Source organism: Pieris rapae, chromosome 3 (genome assembly GCF_905147795.1).
Source record: "Pieris rapae chromosome 3, ilPieRapa1.1, whole genome shotgun sequence".
Classification (NCBI taxonomy): Eukaryota; Metazoa; Arthropoda; class Insecta; order Lepidoptera; family Pieridae; genus Pieris; species Pieris rapae.
The window spans coordinates 10,510,464-10,532,760 of NC_059511.1; the positions used below are offsets into that span (position 1 = coordinate 10,510,464).

The 22,297-nt window shown below is 31.7% G+C and overlaps 2 protein-coding genes across 3 annotated transcripts; both read right to left on the reverse strand.

Moving 5' to 3' along the window:
- Positions 1–13: 13 nt before the first annotated feature.
- LOC110998018 (monocarboxylate transporter 10) lies at positions 14–15,600 on the reverse strand. The gene is made up of 3 exons (XM_022266429.2): positions 14,920–15,600; positions 8,051–9,163; positions 14–5,847 (listed from the first exon to the last, which is right to left on the reverse strand). The coding sequence occupies exons 1-3, from the start codon at positions 15,170–15,172 to the stop codon at positions 5,795–5,797; spliced, it is 1,419 nt and encodes a 472-aa protein (XP_022122121.2). The 5' UTR covers positions 15,173–15,600; the 3' UTR covers positions 14–5,794.
- A 391-nt stretch (positions 15,601–15,991) lies between these two features.
- On the reverse strand, positions 15,992–21,780 carry LOC110998016 (E3 UFM1-protein ligase 1 homolog). Of its 2 annotated transcripts, none has more exons than XM_022266427.2 (8): positions 21,668–21,780; positions 21,234–21,329; positions 20,178–21,160; positions 19,685–19,946; positions 19,097–19,267; positions 18,524–18,979; positions 16,455–16,666; positions 15,992–16,141 (listed from the first exon to the last, which is right to left on the reverse strand). In XM_022266427.2, the coding sequence occupies exons 2-8, from the start codon at positions 21,314–21,316 to the stop codon at positions 16,023–16,025; spliced, it is 2,286 nt and encodes a 761-aa protein (XP_022122119.2). In that variant the 5' UTR covers positions 21,317–21,329; positions 21,668–21,780; the 3' UTR covers positions 15,992–16,022. The 2 variants fall into 2 exon arrangements, with proteins under 2 accessions (XP_022122119.2, XP_022122120.2); XM_022266428.2 differs by lacking the exon at positions 21,668–21,780 and adding an exon at positions 21,559–21,664.
- Between the last annotated feature and the right edge of the window lie 517 nt (positions 21,781–22,297).

Consider the following 22,297-nt stretch of genomic DNA (forward strand, 5'->3'; position numbering starts at 1 on the left):
TTTTCTTGTGTCTTTACTTTTAATAAAATTATATGTATTTTGAGGTGTATACGTGACACTTTAAATCGTACTAAAAACAGATAAAATTTATTCACTAACGCTTTCACTGACAAATTATACAATTTATTGTTGTAATTTAATTGTTCAACACACACACTTATTGTAACGGATAAATAACATTTTAATAGTATTTAGTGGCATTTTATTTATCATATGGTGTAATAATTGCGTCACATTTAAACAAAGTAATTACTTGTATATTGACGTCAATCGCATGTTTTATTAAATGAGTTCGGTTTTCGATAAAGCTACCTATCATTTTTTCCAGATTGAAGGGGCCTTTCAAGTATTACATAAACACTATAGGGTCGAGGGGGGGTTCCTTGATTTTCTTATTTGGTAATCACCAAGTCAAGAATAATTATTTATTTTTTTACACATATTACCCACACATTGTCTATGCTTGAAAACTAAATGAATTTTCGAGGGTTGTTACAAAAAATTAATATGCTTATGTACTATTATTTTGGAGAGCCTTGCTTACTTTTCCTGACAAGAGGGTGGTGGGGGGGGATAAATGCAGCAAATCTGCTTACGTAATACTTGAACGGCCCCTAGTTGGCCCCTTGAAGTGCACTACATTAGGAATATATTGCGACTGAAACTATGTTAAATTTCCCACCTCGTTTAGGGCTCATAACCTATTACTACGTGGTCCTGAATTTGACCTCACATGGTACAATATAGTGATATCCGCAGCTCATAAAAATCAATCACACTCCCATAGACGGCCCTCCGTTGAATTGCTTCACTTTTACGCAGATTTTCTTTAGTGTTACTTTTAAATAATCACAATAAGTTTACTGCGTAACATTTTATTATATATTCTTAATTGTAAATAAATACATGTCTGCATTATCGGATATATTGTCGTAAATAAAAATCGTTTCATCATTGGGAACCAACATAGGAACGTGATTTAACAATTAACTTACAAAAAACTTAAATAATATATGTCTTAAGATCTATGTTATAGGAACAATAGCAAACCTATTAATATTAAATTACAACAGCTAACAATGATGGAGTAATTTTTTTTTAAGTTAACATTATAGTGTAAATAATATTTTTGACATACGAAATGTAATAAAAAATAGTAAGTACCGTTTCTTAGTTTAATATAATATTTTGTATCTATAATTGTCATTTTATTACCAGATTCTGATTAAAACTCCACAGATTATAAATAAAACGTAGGAACGGATTATTTGAAATAGCGTCTTTATAATAATCATTTTAGCTAAGATAAAAATAAACAATAATATTAGAACATAGAAATAAATATAATAGTAATAAACGTAAATAGAAATGAATAAAAACTATTAAAATTATAATAATATTTGAAAATTTATACTAAATATAACCTAAATTAGGAACTTTTAAGGTAACTGTCATAGTTCTAACCACAGAACAGAACAGATGTCATAACGTCTCAGAAAAAAAAACTTTTAACTTTATTATGCTGAATTTTTATAAATAAAAATAGAGGCGCTGCAATTGTGTCAGTTTAAAATCTAAAAGATCACTGATTGAATTGTTTCTCTTAAAACTGCTGTAGATGCAAAAGACACTTGTTCCATTACTTATAGTGTATTAAAAATAATAATCAGCCTAGTTGTACCTTTTTCAAATTCAGGCTTTTCTTCATCTCTTTCTATCACAGCGTAAGCACTATTAAATAGAAAGAGATGATTTACTTCTACAGTTCAAACTACAGTCAGTCTACAGCACTTTCATTTTACACTCAAAAATTCATACACGAACTTTAGCAGTTTGAGGGGCTAATATAACAATTCTATCATATAATTTTAAGTTTTATCAACGCCCTCTATTCTTTGCTTCTAACACATCAAGAACAATACAAATTTTAAATTAAACTAAAATGCAAATTAAGTGATATCAGTTACGTAAATAGACACGTGTCTACAGTGTAATATTGAAATTAATCACTCATCAAAAAAAATATTTAGATTAACAATTTAAATTGTCACTAAATATATTATAGTATGGGAGCCCACGATGCTAAATGGGGATTTACTCGAGCGTAAGGGTTGAAAATGAAAAAAAAATTTAATCGAGCGCGTCAGATTTTCTAAGGGAGTGTTAAGTGCATCAAAAAAAACCTTTCATTCACTAATCTGACGATTTCGATGGGACGCAAATTCACGGCCATTTTCGTGATGTGCAAAAAAAACGCCATTTTGAAATACTCAAGCGCGTCAGATTAAGAGATATATGGTTCATCTTTGTGTTCTAAACTTACTGTCTCATAATCTGACGATTATCTAGAGATTCGCCTGATCTGACAAAAAAAAATTATAAAAACGGTTCACCCTAAAGGCCATCCCTGCAACTTCCCGCTAATTCCATTCCTGGGCGCTTAAAATTGTACTTATGAGCTCAAAACTTATGTGATATGTTGAGCTCGCTGAGCCAAAATAAAGAAAGTCTGATAGAAGTTTCAGAGAACACTATTTTTGAAATTTTCAAACCCCAATAACTTTTGAATGGATCAAGCAATTTTCACGCGGTTGACGGCCGTCGACGTATTTTTAAGCAAAAACGATAATCCGATATGAAATGTCGAAGTTATGCGAAAGAAACACTTTTTTCGGTTTTCTTTCATTATCTTTCGATATCTCTCGAACGAATCAACCGATTTTGACCAGTTTGGTAGCGATCGACGTCGTTTTTCAAGCTCAAAGGTGGATTTTTTGAAGTTGATGGATAAAGCCGTTTAAAAGTTATTCCAAACAAACCACTTTCGATGAGATTTTTCAAAATTTCTCAATATCTATCGGTCCGAATCGGTTCAAATTCACAGGAAATCTAATTTTCAGGGAAACACGGAGAAGGAAATGTAGGCATCACGCAGCTGCACGCATTTAACTTTATCGACGAATTTTTGTCATTTCGGCTTGCGGAAATCGTCAGATTATATATTTTTCATTATTCTTGAATTATTTCCTTCAAAATAAAAAAAAAATTAGCTACGCTCGAGAATGTCGAGATGACGGTTTGTTTTTAACAACTTTGCTGCCCTCCCCTTTCTTTACGTCACTCTCAAATTGTCAGATTAGTGGAATATACATTTTTTAGGGTGTAATTAACTCACCCTACCTTAATCTGATGCGCTCGAGAATTTCTGATGAACAATTTTTTTTTACTAATCTGATCCTGTATCCTTCACGGGCGGCCTTCTATATGGGCCTCATGTTTGGTGGAGGTACTTAAACGGGTACCTGTATATATGCCGCGCTTTGGTAAATCCCGAAATCCCCGCTTGGGCTCCCCTACTATTACATTTAATTGATTTGTCATACGGGTTTTAACATAATAGATATTATTTTCCTATTTCACATATCCAATTAACAATATCGTAAATAGATAAGGTAAAATTAACTTATATATGTTTTATAGCTTTCCACCACAATCACAAAAGTAAACCAAGTAAATATTGGTTATTTGCGTGAAAATACATATAATTATGCTAAATATTAATAAATATGTCGCTTTCTAGCACCAATCTTTCACATTACATTTTCACATTTATCTCAATTCTAGAAGTTATATACAATAAATAGATACATAATTTAATTGACAAATTTTGATTCTAGGTCTGATATATACATATAACTTTTATTCTCGTTTTTTATCGAAAAGGTGTTTTATTGAATAGGATTTCATTGACTTGTTGGTAGAGAAAAAATACTTTTGGGCAAGTTTCAAAGTCTATCTGATCCCCATTGAGGGATAACGAACATTATTTAACAATTAGAAAAACAAAAAGAAGAATTTTATTATGACATCTATATTAACATTGTGTAACCATATTTTAACTCTATAATATGGTCTGATTAAAATAATTTGTTGATATGACATACTATAAAATGACGTCGGCCAATTTAATTGTTTTGAATAATTTACTCGTGTTTCTTATCAAATTTAAAAACATCGTAGAAGTGGCTTAGGCCATAATACCGAGAATAATGAATACGCCGTTTCGGCCTTTAGAAATACTAAAATTCTTCAATTATTACCAAGAACAATACCTGACTGTATGGACTGAAGTCCTTTCCCTAATTGGATAAATCAATATCATCATCGTTATTTTGGAATATATTAAATTCAAAAGCTTTGCTTTTTATTCTTATATGCCAATGACGCAACGCTCGTGAGCAATTAATTACATTGTCACCCGATAAATAGGTTATCAAACTATGAGTAGAGGTTCTTCGCTTTATAAAAAGTAAAAAATATTTTAAGAAAATTGTACGGGGCGTAGATTTTTCTTAAAATATATTGTTTTTCTAATCTTGCGTCTTTAAGCAATAAGAACTTGATTGGAACCCGCAAAGAAGTATGGCCGACCCAGCAAATGGCGACCTTCAATTACATAGCAGGCAAAGAGAACAGGACGCCCTTTGCGAGAGTGCGCTTACATCAAGGGGTCATAGGAAATTAAGTCAAGTCTTTAAGAAATTCAGAATCAAAAATTTGATATTGACATGATAATAACAAATGTTTAAACACGTGGCACAGGCAGATATTTTTTATTTTGAAACAGTAGGCCGTACGATGACCACATATACGTTTTATTCTGACATCTGTCAGACCATTTTTTAAGACAAAATCAATGGAATACCTAATTATGACAGCGCGACGCTCCGACTTAAGATACGCGCATACAATTATGTCTGGTAAGATTCAGTAAGCGGTAAGCCCGTCTCCCGAACGTCAAAAGGTTATTGGACTTTGATATAAAGGAGTGTCTCCGGACAGAAGTGAGACAAGAAAACATACGTCACAATAATATTTCAGAATACCATTGTTTAAAACGCAAACATGAAGCGATGTTTGATCTTTCGTTCTGAATACGCCCGCTAGACAGACAAGCTACGTATACAAAAAACTAACATTAACTATTGTTTTACTTTTATAAGCTCCAGATCGATAAAGTATTATAAATTCTACCAGATTTTGATGATAAAGTTATATTGAACAGGAAATTACTCACAAGATAACAGATTTGATGTTATCGTAGATACATAATATAACAAAAATCTAGTTTTTTGTTGCGATCTAAAAACCTAAAGATTATATTATATATTAAATAAAAAATAAGTCAAGTGTTAATTTTTGAATAAAATAGCATAGTGGTCCCTTTTTATATCTGCTTTCATTTATACATACATATGTATTTATACATAAAATATATATACTTTCTTGCATTACGTTCATGAGCGTAATTACCAATATCCCATTTGTTCAAAATATATAGATTTTATATAAATAAATGAATTGATAACAATATATTATGGATATTATAAACATAGCTAAAGTTTGTGCCTGACAAACCCAAAAATAATTAGAGGATTGTACATATTTGTACATCAAATTCGAGGATAAAATGCACTTAGGTAAAGTATACAATATAACATAACCATAGACTACGCATAAAATTCACCTTTTGTACAGTCCTAATTCAAATCACTCACGTGCATGCAAATTACATTTTCAATAAATAACTAAATAATTACATTCTGTGGAATTTCAGACAGATAAACTATTATAAAATTATTTGATAATCTGTGTCAAAAATACATACTTCGTCTATGACTATGGTCAATCCATTGTGTGCAAATAGCCAGTTGTATTTTGAGCTTTTTAAATAGTAGAGAGATTCAGTTACCACTTATATTATTAACAGTTTTGAATGCAGTTCTAGCCAGTGTTATAATGATGTTTGCTGACCCACTCCGTTTGGTAGAAGTGATGGTGTACTTTCTGAAAATGTTAGGATTTTATATTAATTAATGCAATACAATGTTCTACGAAAGAAAAATTAATACAGTCACAATAATAATTGAACAACCTCTTGTTGAATCCTTATATTAAATTTAATGGTAAATATTTCTAATCACGGCTCCAGCTTAAAATAGCTCCAATTTTTTTTCTGCGTATATTCATTACTCAGCCATGCAATAATATGGTGGCGCATAAATAATATAAACATGAAGATGTGTAAAATGAATAAAAGAAGGTCCAATTTTTTGGCTTAAATGTACCTAACCTAAACTAATTATTTAATCAATTAACATATAAAATTCGAAATATTAGTGTGCTTAACAAATTATATAGCATTGAAGATGCATGTTAGTGTGAACATAGTAGACTAAAATTGAGACGGCTAAGGGCGACGTGTATCTCGCTCGTATATTATATATTGATATTAAGTTTCTCATGTAAATAAAATATTTTTATTTGTAATAAGAGATAAAGTTCTTTAAACATTAATAGGGAACTCAATTCTCTCAGTTCCCAGTACTTAGGTTAGTACTATCATTTACATCATGTTTTTTTGTATAGGACAGACAAACGGGCAGGAAGCTCAACTTATTTTATGTGATACCCCCGCGGACACTTTAAATGCCAGAAGGCTCGCGAGTGGCTTGCCGGCCTTTTAAGAATTGATACGCTCTTTCCTTGAAGGACCAAAAGTTTTAAAATAAAATTATTTGTTCCAATTAGACCAACTAAAATGGCACTTTTGAAGGTTAAATAAAATAAAAAAATGATTCCAGTTGCCCCTTCCAACAGATAGTTTCGTGTGGAGAAGAATGGGGAAGAAACTCCACACTTACTCTTTTAAAATAGAATTTACAATATTCGTACCTACTCCTGGAATAAAACTACTATACAGATATATTATTGTGTTTATATACGTGTCCCTCACATACCTAACCGAAACCGTACAATATTATACATTAAAGAGTTATAAAAAACAATAAAACAGCGTGTAAAATAAAAATAAAATACAGTTTGTATTGTTGTGTATTATAAAAAAAATAAAAAAATATGTAAAATTAGCTCGGCAACCAATTTTGTCGGTAATACTATCAGTAATAGTTTGATAAATTGTGTCAAGCTAAGCGCCTTCCTTATATTACTTGGGGTACAACATACAATTCGTAAAGAACGATAGAAAAAAAAGAACTGTTATAAGGTAGAGCCGTGATTCGACAAACTTAGCAATATATATCTATACTAATATTATAAAGAGGAAAGGTTTGATTTTTTGTTTGTTTGTTTGTATGAATTGAATAGGCTCCGAAACTACTTGGCAGATTTGAAAAATTCTTTCACTGTTGGAAAGCTACATCATTCCTGAGTGACATAGGCTATATTTCATTTTCAAAAAAATAGGCATCCTTACTAAAATTACGATAACATTAACATTTGTTTATTATTTGATACAATTCTAACAGATGGCGCTGAGTTAAAGGTAGTAGTTTGGCAAGACGACGTTTGCCAGGTCAGCTAGTATATTATAAAAATAAAGGTGTCATTACTATTGAAGAACTTAAGAAAACTGACGTGTATGGTCACACTATACACTTATTCTGTTTGATAGGTATCAGAAGAAGAGCGATTCACTTACGATCTAAATTTTTAACACATTCAGTGCTCTTTTCTCGGATCGGAGTGGGGACATAGTAGTGGTGCCGCCCACTCGGATCCGTGCGAGCGTCCCGTTATTTTTTTAGAACCATTACCATGCCTAGCCCTCGGTTCCGAGTATTCGGCACCCAATGAGCTGTATGCCAACCACTCGGATTCTTCGGAAATGATTTTTTTACAATAAAAGTTAATAATAAAATTAATACATATTTTCAAACATTTATATTCACTTAATCAAAATTCTCCAAAAAACGTTTTGGTTTCATTGCTATTACTTTGTATCCTTTGTTTAAGCATTCAATGTGTTAAATAGAGGTAGTTTTTATATATCAAATCAAATAAAAATATCTTTATTCATATAGGTAAACATGTACATTTATGAACGTCAAGAAAAACAAATTAAATTAATTGTACATTTACATTTACAACCAGTTCGCAAGTCAAGGAAGTAAGCAAGTAGAAAGGATAATTCAAATCAAACCTAATAATTATTAATGAACAGATCGAAAACAAAGTCAAATAAACTCACCAACATCAGGCGCTGGCAAAGCGTGTCCATTTGTAGCCTCTTTAACATGGCGACTTCGTGAACGGAACCGTATCATAAACATCAACGTAGCACCAACGAGGGGAGGTACTCCACTTAACACAAAGAGTAGTGTATACGACTTATACATTTCAATCAGTCTGCCAGCCACAGGAGGTCCAATAGACACAGGCACTGCTGATAAACCCAACATACATCCAATAGCCTGAGCTGCATATACACTGCCGCAAAATTCGAAAGCTATTGGTCCTATTAGTGATATGAACCCGCCATCGAACAACCCTATACCTAAACAAATAACAAGCAGAAGCTCAAAAGACTTCACAAAGGGCAGAACTATGTTTAACAACCCGATGACGTAAAATGATATTTGTTGCAAAAGAATCCTATCTACCCCGTCTCTATCTGCTAAAAAGCCGAACATCAACCTCCCCAAACCGGAAGTAGCAGCCATACACTGCAGAGGCAAGTTCGATGTACTGCCCTTAAAGTTCTCTAGAGTAAAAGCCTCTATGTGCACATATGGAACAAAATAGCTGAATAGGGCTACTGGCATAGAAATCGCCCACAGTCTATATTGGCGGTTCTTCCATATTTGTACATCGAGAATTGTCTTCATAATCGTTTTGATGGTATTTGTCTCTTGGGATGGCTTTTCGATAACAACGACTGGGATAGGTTTGAAGAGCAAGCCACATAGCGCAATTCCGATAGTTATGACAGCCAGCATTCTGAACATCCATTCGAGGCCATAATTATCAATTGTATGTTTCATTATGGGAGGCATGATTACTGTGAAAATTGAGCTACCAATAGTGACGAAGCCATTGACACGTCCTAAATACTTTTTAAAGTAATGCCCAAGGATTGCAAGAGAAGGAGTGTACGCAAGCGAGGCACCGATACCGTACATGACTCCATACGTAAAGTATAGAGCTTCCACATTATGAACAACGAAGGAAGTAATAACTAAGCCTGCAGTTGCCACAGTGCCGCCGAGGACAGCAGTTAGTCTAAGTCCAAGGAGACCAGTAAGCACACCGGATACTGGAGACAAGAGGAACGTCATACTTAACGATAACGAGCCCACCAACCCTGAAACAAAAGAGAAACACGTTATTTCATTACGTTAGGTCATTATGATAGTTATGATGAAATTATTGATCATTTGAATCTCTATTATACTCTAATTTATACATACATATAAAATAAAAACAAAAAATTTAAGAATAAAATTTCTGTAAAAAATAACTTTTGTTTAGGATTAAAATTTCTGTAAAATTTCAGTCTGAATAAAGGCTTATATTATTATCATTGCGGTAGACGTTCAATGTTAAAATTCAACCTTCAGCCTGTAACACTATCGGTGTTTGATTGATATTGATTCATAAATTGGATACATCAGACAGCCTACGAGGCAAAAATGCGACAAAACACTACTTTTCATAATTAGTTTTAATTTTAATTTAATTATGGTATAATATTACCTTCATAGATTAGTAACGCAATGGATATAAATATTGTTTTGAAAATTGATTGTCAGACACAAACATAATTTGGCAATGGCCCAAAAAAAATTAGCTAAAGTTAGCTAATTTTTTATGGGCCTAAACCAATACCACCTATACATCTCAGTACCTTGTATCACTAATCGTACCAAAATCAATAGTTATGCAAAACGATTACCTGTTTAATATTATAATTAATTCAACATTTAATGAAATTAAACAAACGCGTATAACTTAAGATAGAGACTAGCGATTATATCTAGATTAAAACAATTTGCTGAGTGGGAATGAAAATATAAACAGCTCATAATCAGTTGTCAATCTAATAGGCAAATATCAGCCGCCTGTGCCTGACACATGCCGACGAGTTTTCGGTGTGTACGGCTAGCCGGTTTCTTAGCAAAGTTTTTTTTCACCGTTGTAGCGAACGTTAAATGAGAAAAGAGGACTTTACACAAATGCCAATAACATAAAAAGTAAATAAATGTCTTCTAGTCGAGCACTTTTTTCGAGATGACATAAAACGTGTGGAACAGTACGTACAGACTAGAGCGGTAACGGAACTTCGGCTCTGTACTTCGAGAGTAAACAACGTATATGGCGAGAGAACTTGGCGGTATTTGCTACCGCGGCTACTACCTAAATACTCTATCCAATCAGATAATATATAGCCTTACACTAACCAACATAAACTCTAAATTAAAAAACTACTTTACTACGTTACATTAATACCACAGCGGTTTCTTAATGTAACATTTTGTATTTATATTGTGTTAATATATATAAGTATCTATGCAGCATATCTGTATTATCACGAAGAGGTATTCACGTCGATATATAAGATTAAGATAACCATCTGCATTATAAAATTGGGTACTTCCTAATGAAATGAAATTTGCACTATTAAACCAATTGCTATCAGAGAAAAGACTAGTGTAAAAGATAATGGCTTATCCTTGTTAAGGTACAATCAGTTGGCGAAATTACCACATCCTTTCCCATGGTACAATTTACTTGTTTAAGGAATTTAGTTCGCCGGTTACATAGATGCAATAGAGTTTAGACAATGGTACAACTATAATAAACAAAAAAAATCAGAGTTCTTCCACACATTCTTTGAATAAAAATAATTATTCTTATTTCAAATTTTCAAACTGTCAGTTACGATGTATGATCTATTTTGTATCCAGATTAAAAAGTTTTTAATGCTGTGGTTAAACATAAACTAAACATTACTCAATGTAGGCATATAATGTTATATTTAGGGATCCATTTAGCTAGCTAGTTGCAAGTTCCGATAAGAGAGATGAATGCGTATAGAATCTGAACTGCGACCTGATTAGATTATGTTACATTGTGTACCACTTGTCAACTTTATCAGTATCAACTTTAACAATATAATAAAAAATGTATCTTTATTTTACCTGTCCAGGAAATGTAACTTTATTTTTTATACTAGCGATATAAAATATACTAATAAAATATACAGCTTGCGACAATGTAGGTATTGTCTATTAATAAAATATAGATATATTTTATTTAATATGTCTTGGAACTTTGAATTAATTCGTTACATTCATTCAAATTTACATTCATATAAATAGATAATGTAATCGATAAAAGTATACAATATATAAGTAATTATATGTAAAACAAGTTTAGTTAATTACGTTGTAATTCTTATTACATATACAAGTATCTATGATTACTTTGTTGCATATAAAACAATGAGTACCATAATATCCATAACTGTTGTTCAAAGTAGGATTGCCTGAAAAAGATCGCGGCCTTGTAAGATGTTGTAATGTTTTTTTTATTATTAAAATATTTTACTGAAAATCGTAGTATCTTAATAATCTAGTATCTAATATCTTAATAATAATCGTAATCGTAGTAAATTTGTTGTTTAAATTATACAAACAAACTCGCAAATTTTATATTTTTTTATCTGCTATATTTTATAAAAGCCGAAGTGAAAATGCATTTATGCATCGCCTGCCGTAATAGTTAGCGAGCTGGCGAAAAAATTTTCTATATGATCAGCACACATGGCAGACGTTATTAATAGTGGCAATTATACCTAAAACTATGCTAATAATATTTATTAATAATACTAAAAATCATGAAGGACCTCGTCTGACCTCGGTGACTTGCGTTGTCAATTTACAGCGTTTCAAAAATGTTAAAAATAAGGTTATGTGTACATAATATAACCCAGAGGCAGACATGCCTCTGGGGCTTATGATCATAGTCATGGAAATGATTCAATATCCCCCTCTTTTTAAGTAACTTCAATCGGCTGTAACGGGAAAACGCAGCGCCTTAGGACCTTCATTGACTGGACCAAATCTTATGACAGGGAATCTGACGGGAACTAGGCCAACGTTTCCATCTAAAACTAACCAATATAATAAAAAAGACATTTTCATCCTATTCAAAGCGGTTTAAAAGTTACAAACAACTAGGATTTCTATTATCTATTCAGAAACACACTGTAGGTTGACTGAATACGTCGTAATAGGCTTGTGTGTCAATTGCAATGAAATGTTTGCAACAATTAGATATTTATACAAACAACGCCGCCTCACCGTCGCCCGTTGTAATTTTGTTTTCGATATAAGAGTTAGGTACACCTAACGTGATCAGACGTCCTGTTTTGAATGCGAGTGTCCCTTTTTCGAATTACGTGTCCCGGTCTGGTAACTGTCCCGTTTTAACCGCGCGAAAATCTAAACACCAGAATATAAAAACTAGCGACCCGCCCCGGCTTCGCACGGGTGCAATGCTGATACTAAATACACTACAGAAAATCTGTGAACGTTGATATAATATAGATAGACATATACCATCACGGACTTTTCTGTAGACCTTTTCAATGTGTACAATACTTAGTACATTATTTTGATAAAACTCGTAGGGTTCAGCCTGCGTTTGCAATGTAAGCGGAAAAAATGTAATTATTTACGACATCACATTAGAAACCTCAAAAATAACAGTACTTCTCCACTATTTAATGGATGTTATTATACATAATATAAACCTTCCTCTTGAAGCACTCTATCTATTAAAAAAACCGCATGAAAATCCGTTGCGTAGTTTCAAAGATTTCAGCCTACAAAGGGATATAGGGACAGAGAAAGCGACTTTGTTTTATAATATGTAGTAATAGTGATAACGCGCAAAGAATTTTATTCTTATTTGAAATCGTCACTAGCTGTATTTAATTCCTTATTTCTGATAAACTAAAACTTAAGATTTTGGGTACCTATATTTGGTGATTCGTAATGTTTAACTTAACAACTTTTACTGAATAAATAACTTAAAAAAGTGTTTTTTTTTCATTGACTAGTGCTTATTATTTGACCTAAATTAAACTAATGTCCTGTTTTGAGGCAAAGTATAAATGGTCACTTTCTATATACCTATTGTCGTTAAAAACATTCTGGTACTTAATAATATTTTTAATAGATTAATATCTCCATTTATTATAAATGGTGATGGACAGGACACTAGCAAATAGTCCAGAGAGCCAAATAGTAGAAAAAAGTCACTGAACACCTTGCTACAACAGCAAGCAGAGAGGAAGGTCATGTGCGCGGTGGATGAATCTAAAAAAGCCACCGGTTCTCTATGGCAAAGCCAGGGTTAGGAATCACTGGAAGCAACTGGAAGAGGCTTTTGTGCCACAAAGGCAAAGGCCTTTTAAAGAACTTTTTTAATATAGATATTTACATGTTTTTGTAAACTTGCGCTTATTGTAGTTGAAATAAAGGCTTTGAAATCTAAAATTGAAAATAGATTATTATAGGCCCATAAATAAAGCCTTAAAAAGTCTTCAAATAGTTTACTAAAATCATGCCATTACATCAGCAAAGAATTTACTGATCTGAGAATTGCCTACAAAATTTTTCTAACACTCACATTCTAATTATGGCTACAATTGATTTAATGCTGTGATAAATTGATTTTAAAACCATTGCTATGGAATATTTTTTATACTCATAGTAAAAAGACATTGCTTTGTGGAAATGCAATCACTACAAATATGTACTATTGCTAATAATAGTCCGAGATCCCACTGCAGGATTGGTGCACCAAATTTTTATGTTTATTTATAATTAGAAGAATATATATTTACTAGGTTGCCTATCAAAATTTGGCCGCCAAAATTTTTAATTAAATTATTTTGAATTGATTTTTGGTAAAAGATTACGTTCATTTAATTTTTAAATAAAATAACGTCTTCAAATATAATTTCCACTATTATGAGGTCATATTAATTATTACAAATTTAGGGTACGATAGATAAACCTAGAGTTCAGCCATGACATATATTTTAGTCTAGACAGACTTAATTAGTTAATAGACAAAGAGCTTTATTAAAGAACATTTAACTTTTTGTCCAGATGATTTCATTTCTTTCATTCAATCAATGATTGGCATTGTACATTGATATTTATTTTAGGTAAGTAATGATGACTGCTTATGCTTTACAGACAGACAATTAATGCAAATGTAATTTGTACTTTTTGAAGCCATTTGATGCCCTTTGTAAATATTTGTTCAATATAAAATATAGCAGGCTTGTCTGTTTAGAAAAATAATTAAATGAAGGCACACATGCAGTACATCCAAATCAAATTCTGGTAAATTTGCTATAAATTTTATTAACATTTAAATCAGAACAATAAAACCATACATTAAACTGATAACCTATACTATCAGCCTTATCAGTCTGTTTACAGTTTATTTGATGGCATATTATGTTACTAAACATATAAGAATAATTACAGCCTACAAAGAGTTACATAGAGGATAAAATATACAAGTTTTATTAAGCTTTATAACTAGTATATATTTATGCTTACTTTGTGTTTGTTTCTACTTTTTGCATTTCTGAGTTAATTATATGCTTTCTATCAACTCAGAAAATTTGAATTTTAATACTAATTTGTTTAGTATTAAAAAATTGATAAATTATTTTGAGAGATCTTTAAAATAGTAGTCACAGGTAAATAACTTATCAATTTATTATTTTCTCACTCTAAGGATTATATTATTGGATGTGCTGCCTCTAGACACACTGGATAATACCTATAATTGAAAAATAAAAACAGAAACAAATATTATATAAGAAACATGAAAAACACCACCATACTATTTGTATTTGTATATCTTTCTATTTCAGTTAAAAAGATAACTTTGATTAGCCTTAACACATTATTATGGAATAAAAAATAATTAGGTACATTAAATAACAACATTTTTAGATTTAGAAACTTAAGTATATAGTTTAGAAAAACTTTAAATCTTTTGAGTATGAAGGAAGTATATTTATTTTACCTGCTTTGGCCGCTGCATTTGGTACGTGTTCATCAAGTAGTTGCTGTTTCAACACGGTGTAAATTACACTGTAGGAGTTTATTACACCGAATAGTAGGCCATTTGTTAGAAAGGATCCAATTACAATAGAATATGCTCTGAAACCTCCGTCGGGTGGCTCTTTTGCAACATTTCGTATATTATTTGTATCTTCTAACTTCGCTACAATTTTTCCAGTTAATAAATCACTGCTTTCTATCTCTCCTCTATCCATTTTTGCTCAAAAAAAATCCTACTTAAATGGTACTATTATAAGGTAAAAGGCATGGCTCTTTATCGTGAGGTTAGCACTGTAATTACGTATGCAATTAATATTTATATTGTAAAAAAAAGAAAACTGTTCAACGGATTATTAAAACTTTAAGAGTTTCATTCAAAATTTACACAATATTAATTTCGCACGCGTCACAAATTACGATAACCGACTCGATGCTCTAACTTGAAATTAGGAAGCGAGAATAGACGTCTTGTCAGACCAAAATAAAAATATTTTTACATTATAATTTTACAGCCGTAACCGGTGAAGTAAGTGTGAGCCAAGTAGCGAAATCCGTTGACAGCTAAACCTGACAATGTCAATTACATCAATGCCTCACGATGCTGATTTGACATCAAATTAAATATTATCTGCACATAATATAGTCTACACTCTGCCGTAGTTATTACTAATAACTGAAAAATCCCGACTGTTCAAGATCAGCCTAAGAGCGCGGCCACTGCTCTCTCACACTCTTCTGCATATCAATGATATGTTGCAACTTCGCAACATTCATTGCTATGCGGATGACAGCACTGGGGATACTCTTTACAACTGGCCAGGCAGGTATTTCTCAATACTCGGGCAGATGTCGATGAGTAGTCCGGATGAGTGGCCGCACCTCATCGCAGCCAGGTAGAAACAGGTATGATTTCGATACATTTATGTATACGTTTAAAACATACAATTATCATATCTTGGACCAAAACAAGTATGTAGTAGGTAGGTGGAATGATTATAAATAATTATAGTTAGTTTTTTATGAAAGTATTTAAATTGAGAAATAAATTTTATTATATAAAAAAACTTATTTATATTTCTTCACTTCAAAAACTAATTTTTTTATAACTGGTAGGTTATCTTTAAGGTCATCTTCAAGACCACTTTTTTCTTCTTCAGGTGCAACCAAAAACTTTGTTACCAATTCTGTAACAAAATGAAAAATAGGCATAATAAACAAGTGGCTGGTGGATAAGATATCTAACATCTGTTAAACATATAATAAGGGCGGCTGGTAGAGAATCGATCTTTGCTGTTTAAAGACAAAATATAACTGGATAGAAGTAGGATTTCAAAAAGAAAATCTTAGCACCTAGCAGTAATATCTAATAGCCCACATAGGAAGGAGATATATTAGTAACTAATCTATGCATGTCTACAACTACAATGTAGCAGGTGGTAACTTATAAAATTAAAACATATGTTATGTAATAGGATATAAATAAAAAAATATTCTTACCATGATAATGATGTAATTTTAAATAATCTTCATCCTTCAAGTGAGTCTTTAAGAAAGATATAATGGATGGAACCTGTCGCCCGGAAGCATGCAACATATTTTGATGTAATATAGTAAATATTGCCAGAACAGCCAAGTGCAGTACTAAAGCCGGATCATCACAGTTTTCTAGTTCCGATATCAATTTTTCTCTATGGTTAAGAATAAGGGACCTAAAAATTTTTAAATAATCGTTAGCATTGGTGAAATGTATGCCTCCAAAATATAATGGCAGGTGATAACGGATAACCCACACAATATAGGCCAAGATTGGTTGGTAGGTCAAATCAAACTTCATTTGTTAATATATGTCGCAGCTAACTAGCTGAATTAAGCGTTTAATTAACAGCCTAACCGTACAACTAGCGGCCTCAAACATGTACAGCCAGTTGATCAAACAGCTAGGCAAAGGCTTGGATCGATGATGATTACTTGCCTAGCCTGTTGACTATTAATTTTAATATATTTTCTGTCACTCTCAAACTCGAAACTCTTCAAAATATCAATATGGCGTCGGCCAACCACAACTTTGATGGTGTTTTCTTAAGTTTCATAAAGAACAATGAGTAAAGTGGGCGAGTGTAGTGACAATAATAATGTGACATTGATTTACGCCCGAACCCAATAATTAATCTACAATCTCAGATTGAAAACCATCTGACCGTGACAGTCGATCGATCTCCTACCTGCATAATAATAACCAAACCCTACGTAGACAATATATTTTTGGCGACGGATAGATTGCAATCTCTTTGCTCTTTACACTCATATTTAATAATCAATATAAAACAAATAAAGTAATAATATAAAGCCGTACAATCAATATTAAAATATACATGTCTATATTTAAAACATATCATTTAAAAATATATTATTTTTAATTATTTTAAAAACTGGTGTAAGTAAAAGATCTTAAGGTAGTATATTGGCACAGTTGAACTGTCATTTTCATATATAGGTCTAACGACATACCCCGATCCTACCTACCATGGATAGCTTGTATGGACAGATGACTATTACAATCCGTCGATTGGTTATTGGCACACTTTTATCAATATTTGGATAAAGATGTTCTATATCAGATGGTCAAAATGGGATGGAGATTGGTTATTGGGTTTGGGCGTTAATCAATTTAATTTTAAAAGAAATATTTTTTATATTGCATCTTTATTATTTTTGCCAAATAAGGCACTATCGTACGAATGGCCTAAGCATTAGCCAGCCAGTTTATTAAATGTTGTAAGGTTTAGGTTGTTAATTGAACGGCTAATTAAGCTAGTTAGCTGCGACATATACAAGGTGTTTCAGAGGTAATCACGTTAAAATGATAACATACAAAAGCTAAACAATATTGAACAATTTTCAACATACCCAGTTATTAAATCTATTAAGCAGTTTGCTCACAATGTTTTTTTGAAAAAAACTAAAACTATCAAATTGTATGTAGGAAAAAAAATGATTTTTCCCATTGACATAAGTGTCATGATCGCTATGAGTTGACCGTTAAAGTGAAGTGTCGCAAAAGACTCCTTTTTACTCAATAACCTCGTAAACACCAGCGTTTCTTACTAAAACCTTAATAATATATTTGTTCCAAAGACGCATTTTATTCTAGATGGGTGAGGGTATATTTTTAAAAGAACTACATCATAAAATTATTATTTCTTCACCAATGTCTAGTATGAATGAATTTGCAAGGTGTTAAAATTATTGAAACATTTTACTTTAATTTGTTTATAAGTTAAAAAATAGATTTTTTAATTATTAAGGTTTTCCTTATATACCAGTATAATAATATATTATACTAATACTAAAAATAAGAAAGATCTTTTCATAAGAGTGTACAAAAAAACTGGGGCATAATGGGGTTGTAAACTTTGAATTGGTTAGGGTAGAAAGTTGAATAATCAACATTTAATTACAGGGTAAAATGTTGCATCAACTACTGCCAATTAGCTCTAATAAATGATATAAGATTTTATTGCGAAATTTGACTGTAAACATTACTTATTCACTGACTAAATACTCACTTATCTTCTTTTTTATTGACTTTCTTCAATATCATACCACACTCTGACAAACAAACATCAACCGCTTGATAAAATGCATCCAAAGTATCCAACAAAGTAGAATTCAAAGCTCGTAAGGGTTTCATATATTCTTCAGGTAAATCATTTATTATTTTATTCCTCTGTTCCGCAGATAACACATCAACTTGAACTGAAATGTTGGACTGATTTGCTGCATACTTGCAGAATTCACCCAAAACATCGGCTCCAAATGTTTTCAACAAATATTTTATAAATAACGCTTGCTGATCAACAGGAAACAATTTAAGACCTTTCTCATATAACTTTATGTCATTTATAAGAACATTAATTTTATCTTGGGCGGATGAGTGCGTTTGTTTCTTATTCTGATTTGTGTTTTGAAGTAATTTTGCCGCAAGGTCCTTTGCTATGATTAAAGCTGCTTCGTTTAAAGTTCTGTAAATATTTATGGTTTTATTGCTTACTAGAAAACAATGAAGGAAATGAAAACTTTTAACCTAGTAATGGACAGACAAATTCTTTCCGTTCGCAACAAATTGAGTTAAAACTCACCCTTGCAAATACTCTGCAATCTGGTGGACCAAGTCTTCTAAGCCTTCATTTTCCAATGTTTTCTTTATAATGTTCACAACATCCTCTAATGAAATAATCTCCAGCTGGGCTGAAGCTTTCTTAGAAGACACATCTTCTTCTGAATCGGATTCATGGACAATTTGCTTTGATCTGAAAATGTTACTTAAAAATTAAACTTGGTAATAAAAATATAATTTTAAATGAATGCATTGCTTATTACAATTTCTTCTTGCTGCTAAAAGAGTTGGTAGGATGGGTGTCCTCAGTAAGCTGTTGAACTCTACTTCCATATATGTAATAATGTTAAGTACTATGTTAGAAACATAAATAAAAATGCCTTGTAAAGGCATAATTATATTAATATTTCTATGCATGAATGCATTAGAAATATTAATACTATTAATTATGCCAGTTCTTCCTACCTGCTCTACGCCCTTGACTTGCGAACTGGTGGTGAACGTAAATTTACGATTACTTTAATTTGTTTTTCTTGACGCTCATAAGTGTACATGTTTACCTAAATGAATAAAGATATTTTGATTTGGTTTGATATGGAGTTTGAATCACCTGGGATGCTTTTTCACAGCTTTGGTTTTAGTTTCCCTTCCCTGGGTACCACCTCCACCTTTACCACTTGTTGCTTTTCTTCTACGTTCTTCTCGCTTCTCTGTTTTATGGTCTGTTTGTGTGTGAAGTAACTCAGTCTTAGCAATTTGCTTCTCCAAATAGAATTGTTGGAATTTTCCTGACTTCACAACAGCTTCAGCTTTAGACTGAGTAATTGGCAGACAATCTTGCTTGAGGTTTTCAACAAAATGGTGACTGAAGACTATAAATTCCAAAATATAGATTAGCATATTATGAATAATTGAATAAACAAAACTCTACTTAATGAAGAGAAACTTTTAGAATTAATAAAATATTGCATGACTTATTCAAATGTATCTAGCTGATATTAAAAAAAGGATACCATCTGCCTATCATATATGCATTACTTTCTAGAATTTGAAATGGAACATTACATCATAATAAAAATGAAACTGTATGATACCCTTCTTACCAGTATTATCAAATAAAACTGTTGATTTTGTATTCTTAAGTAGAATTTCTAGCACATTTTCAATGTCTTTATCAGAGAGGACAGATGGTAATAAACTCACAACATCTAAATATGTTTTAGATGCAATGCACTCTTCTAGTGCACTCTCAATTTGTTGTTTAATTTGTGAGCCCAAAATACAACTACTTAAGAAAGTTATATCTTCATCCTGTATAACTTTCTTAATATACCCTTTCGGATCTGATATACCAAGTCTTTGCAATGCATCATACTCCAAGTAATGATTTTGTTTCCAAAAACTCATGACCCATTCATTTTGGGCTTTTGTATAACAAGATGGTACATAAAGAGCACTAGCCGAACGTCCAGTTAAGACACCTGGGGCATTCAATTGGTCAAAAAGCATCATAAATAATCTTTCTGCAACATTACATTGGCCTATTATGATACTAATTTGTGTCGGCTTTAAGAGTCCCATAACAGCACCCCTAATTTTAGCTTTTGTTCTTGTAATGTACTCCTCAGTATAAAATGTTCTGGGTTCTGATGGATCTTGCTTTCCAATTATAATTTCATTCAAGTATGCTTCTAGAACGCTCTGCTGTAGAAAATCTGCAGGAAGGTCATATTGGAGTGTCAGTTCATCTACTGATATTTGACCTTGCAACTGAAGCTTTTCATTTATTTCTCTGGCAATCTTTTCTATATAACTGTTTGATATTAAATATCCAGATATAAGTTGGACATCTTTCCCTTTTATAATGTCAATGACATTAATATTAATTTGATTAAGATCAACACTGAGTTCTTTAGCCAAATCCACAACATTGACTCTACCACCCCTTACATACAGCTCATCTGTTATTTCCCTAATCAAGTGTTGTGGAGTTAAGTATTCTTTACCATCACTTGTAAATATAACCTCTATTAATTTTAGTTCCAACAATTTAGATACAATTTCTATGCAATTTCTTTCTGATAACCTGAGGATCAAATACAAAAATATTTAGGTGCTTAATTTAAACAATGATCAAATAGGTAATTTTAAGTTTTAACCTTTGAGATGTAGAGCTAAGCTGAGCTTTTTGAAAGTCAGCAGCTAATCTTTTTATTTCATCCCAATCGGTTGATGGACCCATTTCTGAAATCAAACTAATGGAACAGAACTGTTACTTTCAGATATCAAAGTATAACTCTTATTTTATTTTGGATATCGTGATTTAGACAGTGTTATCAAACATGAAACTTAAAATGAAAGTACACAGCTGTTACCACGCACATACAGATACGCACGCATAATTAGCATAATTAATAAATCAAGAGCTTTTTATGACGCAAATTAAGTTATGATGTGGCAAAGTTTTAGGACTTATTAAAATACCTTACGAGAACTTGTGATATAAGTGCTGTATTGTTAATAACAGATTATTTAGTAAGACAGGTCTGAATTTATAAGCTGGAAAGTAAATATTTTTTATTATTTTTTGTACCTTTTCGGCCTTGCTAAATGTTTTTAAAATAAATAAAATATTAATAATACAAATAGTTATTTCAAATTTACGTATTGGTATTGGTAATGATAAATTGACACGTAACATTTGACATTTTGACAGTGATTTTGTGTTACCATCAACAAGAATCCGTAGACGTATCTAAATACAGAGTGTGGCGTAATAATTTAATAATATAATAGTACCTGTGGGTAGAAGAACTTGTAGTGGTTCAAAAATATGTTTTTTTTTCAAATTGTTTTTAGATAGTATTCCAGATTAGATGCGCGATCGAATGTTACCGGTGCCTAATTTTTGGGTCGCATGCTTTGTTATTGTTAAACAAAAATCTAACATAAACATTTTATGTTGTACTTATATTTTACTTACCTAACGCAGTGTAAAAAACTGGCGCTTAATTTAGAAAAACAAAAAAGCAATATAGATTACGAAATGTTAAAAGGTACTATATTTCCAGTATTAACCCAATACAAAATAATTTTTATTACAATGAGTCAACAGCATTTTTTTATAATTCAGCACTTTTATACTAAAATTTGCTTGATTAATAAAAAGCAACTTAAAAATATTGATTTTATAACAGGATTTAATACCTAATTAAATAAAAGG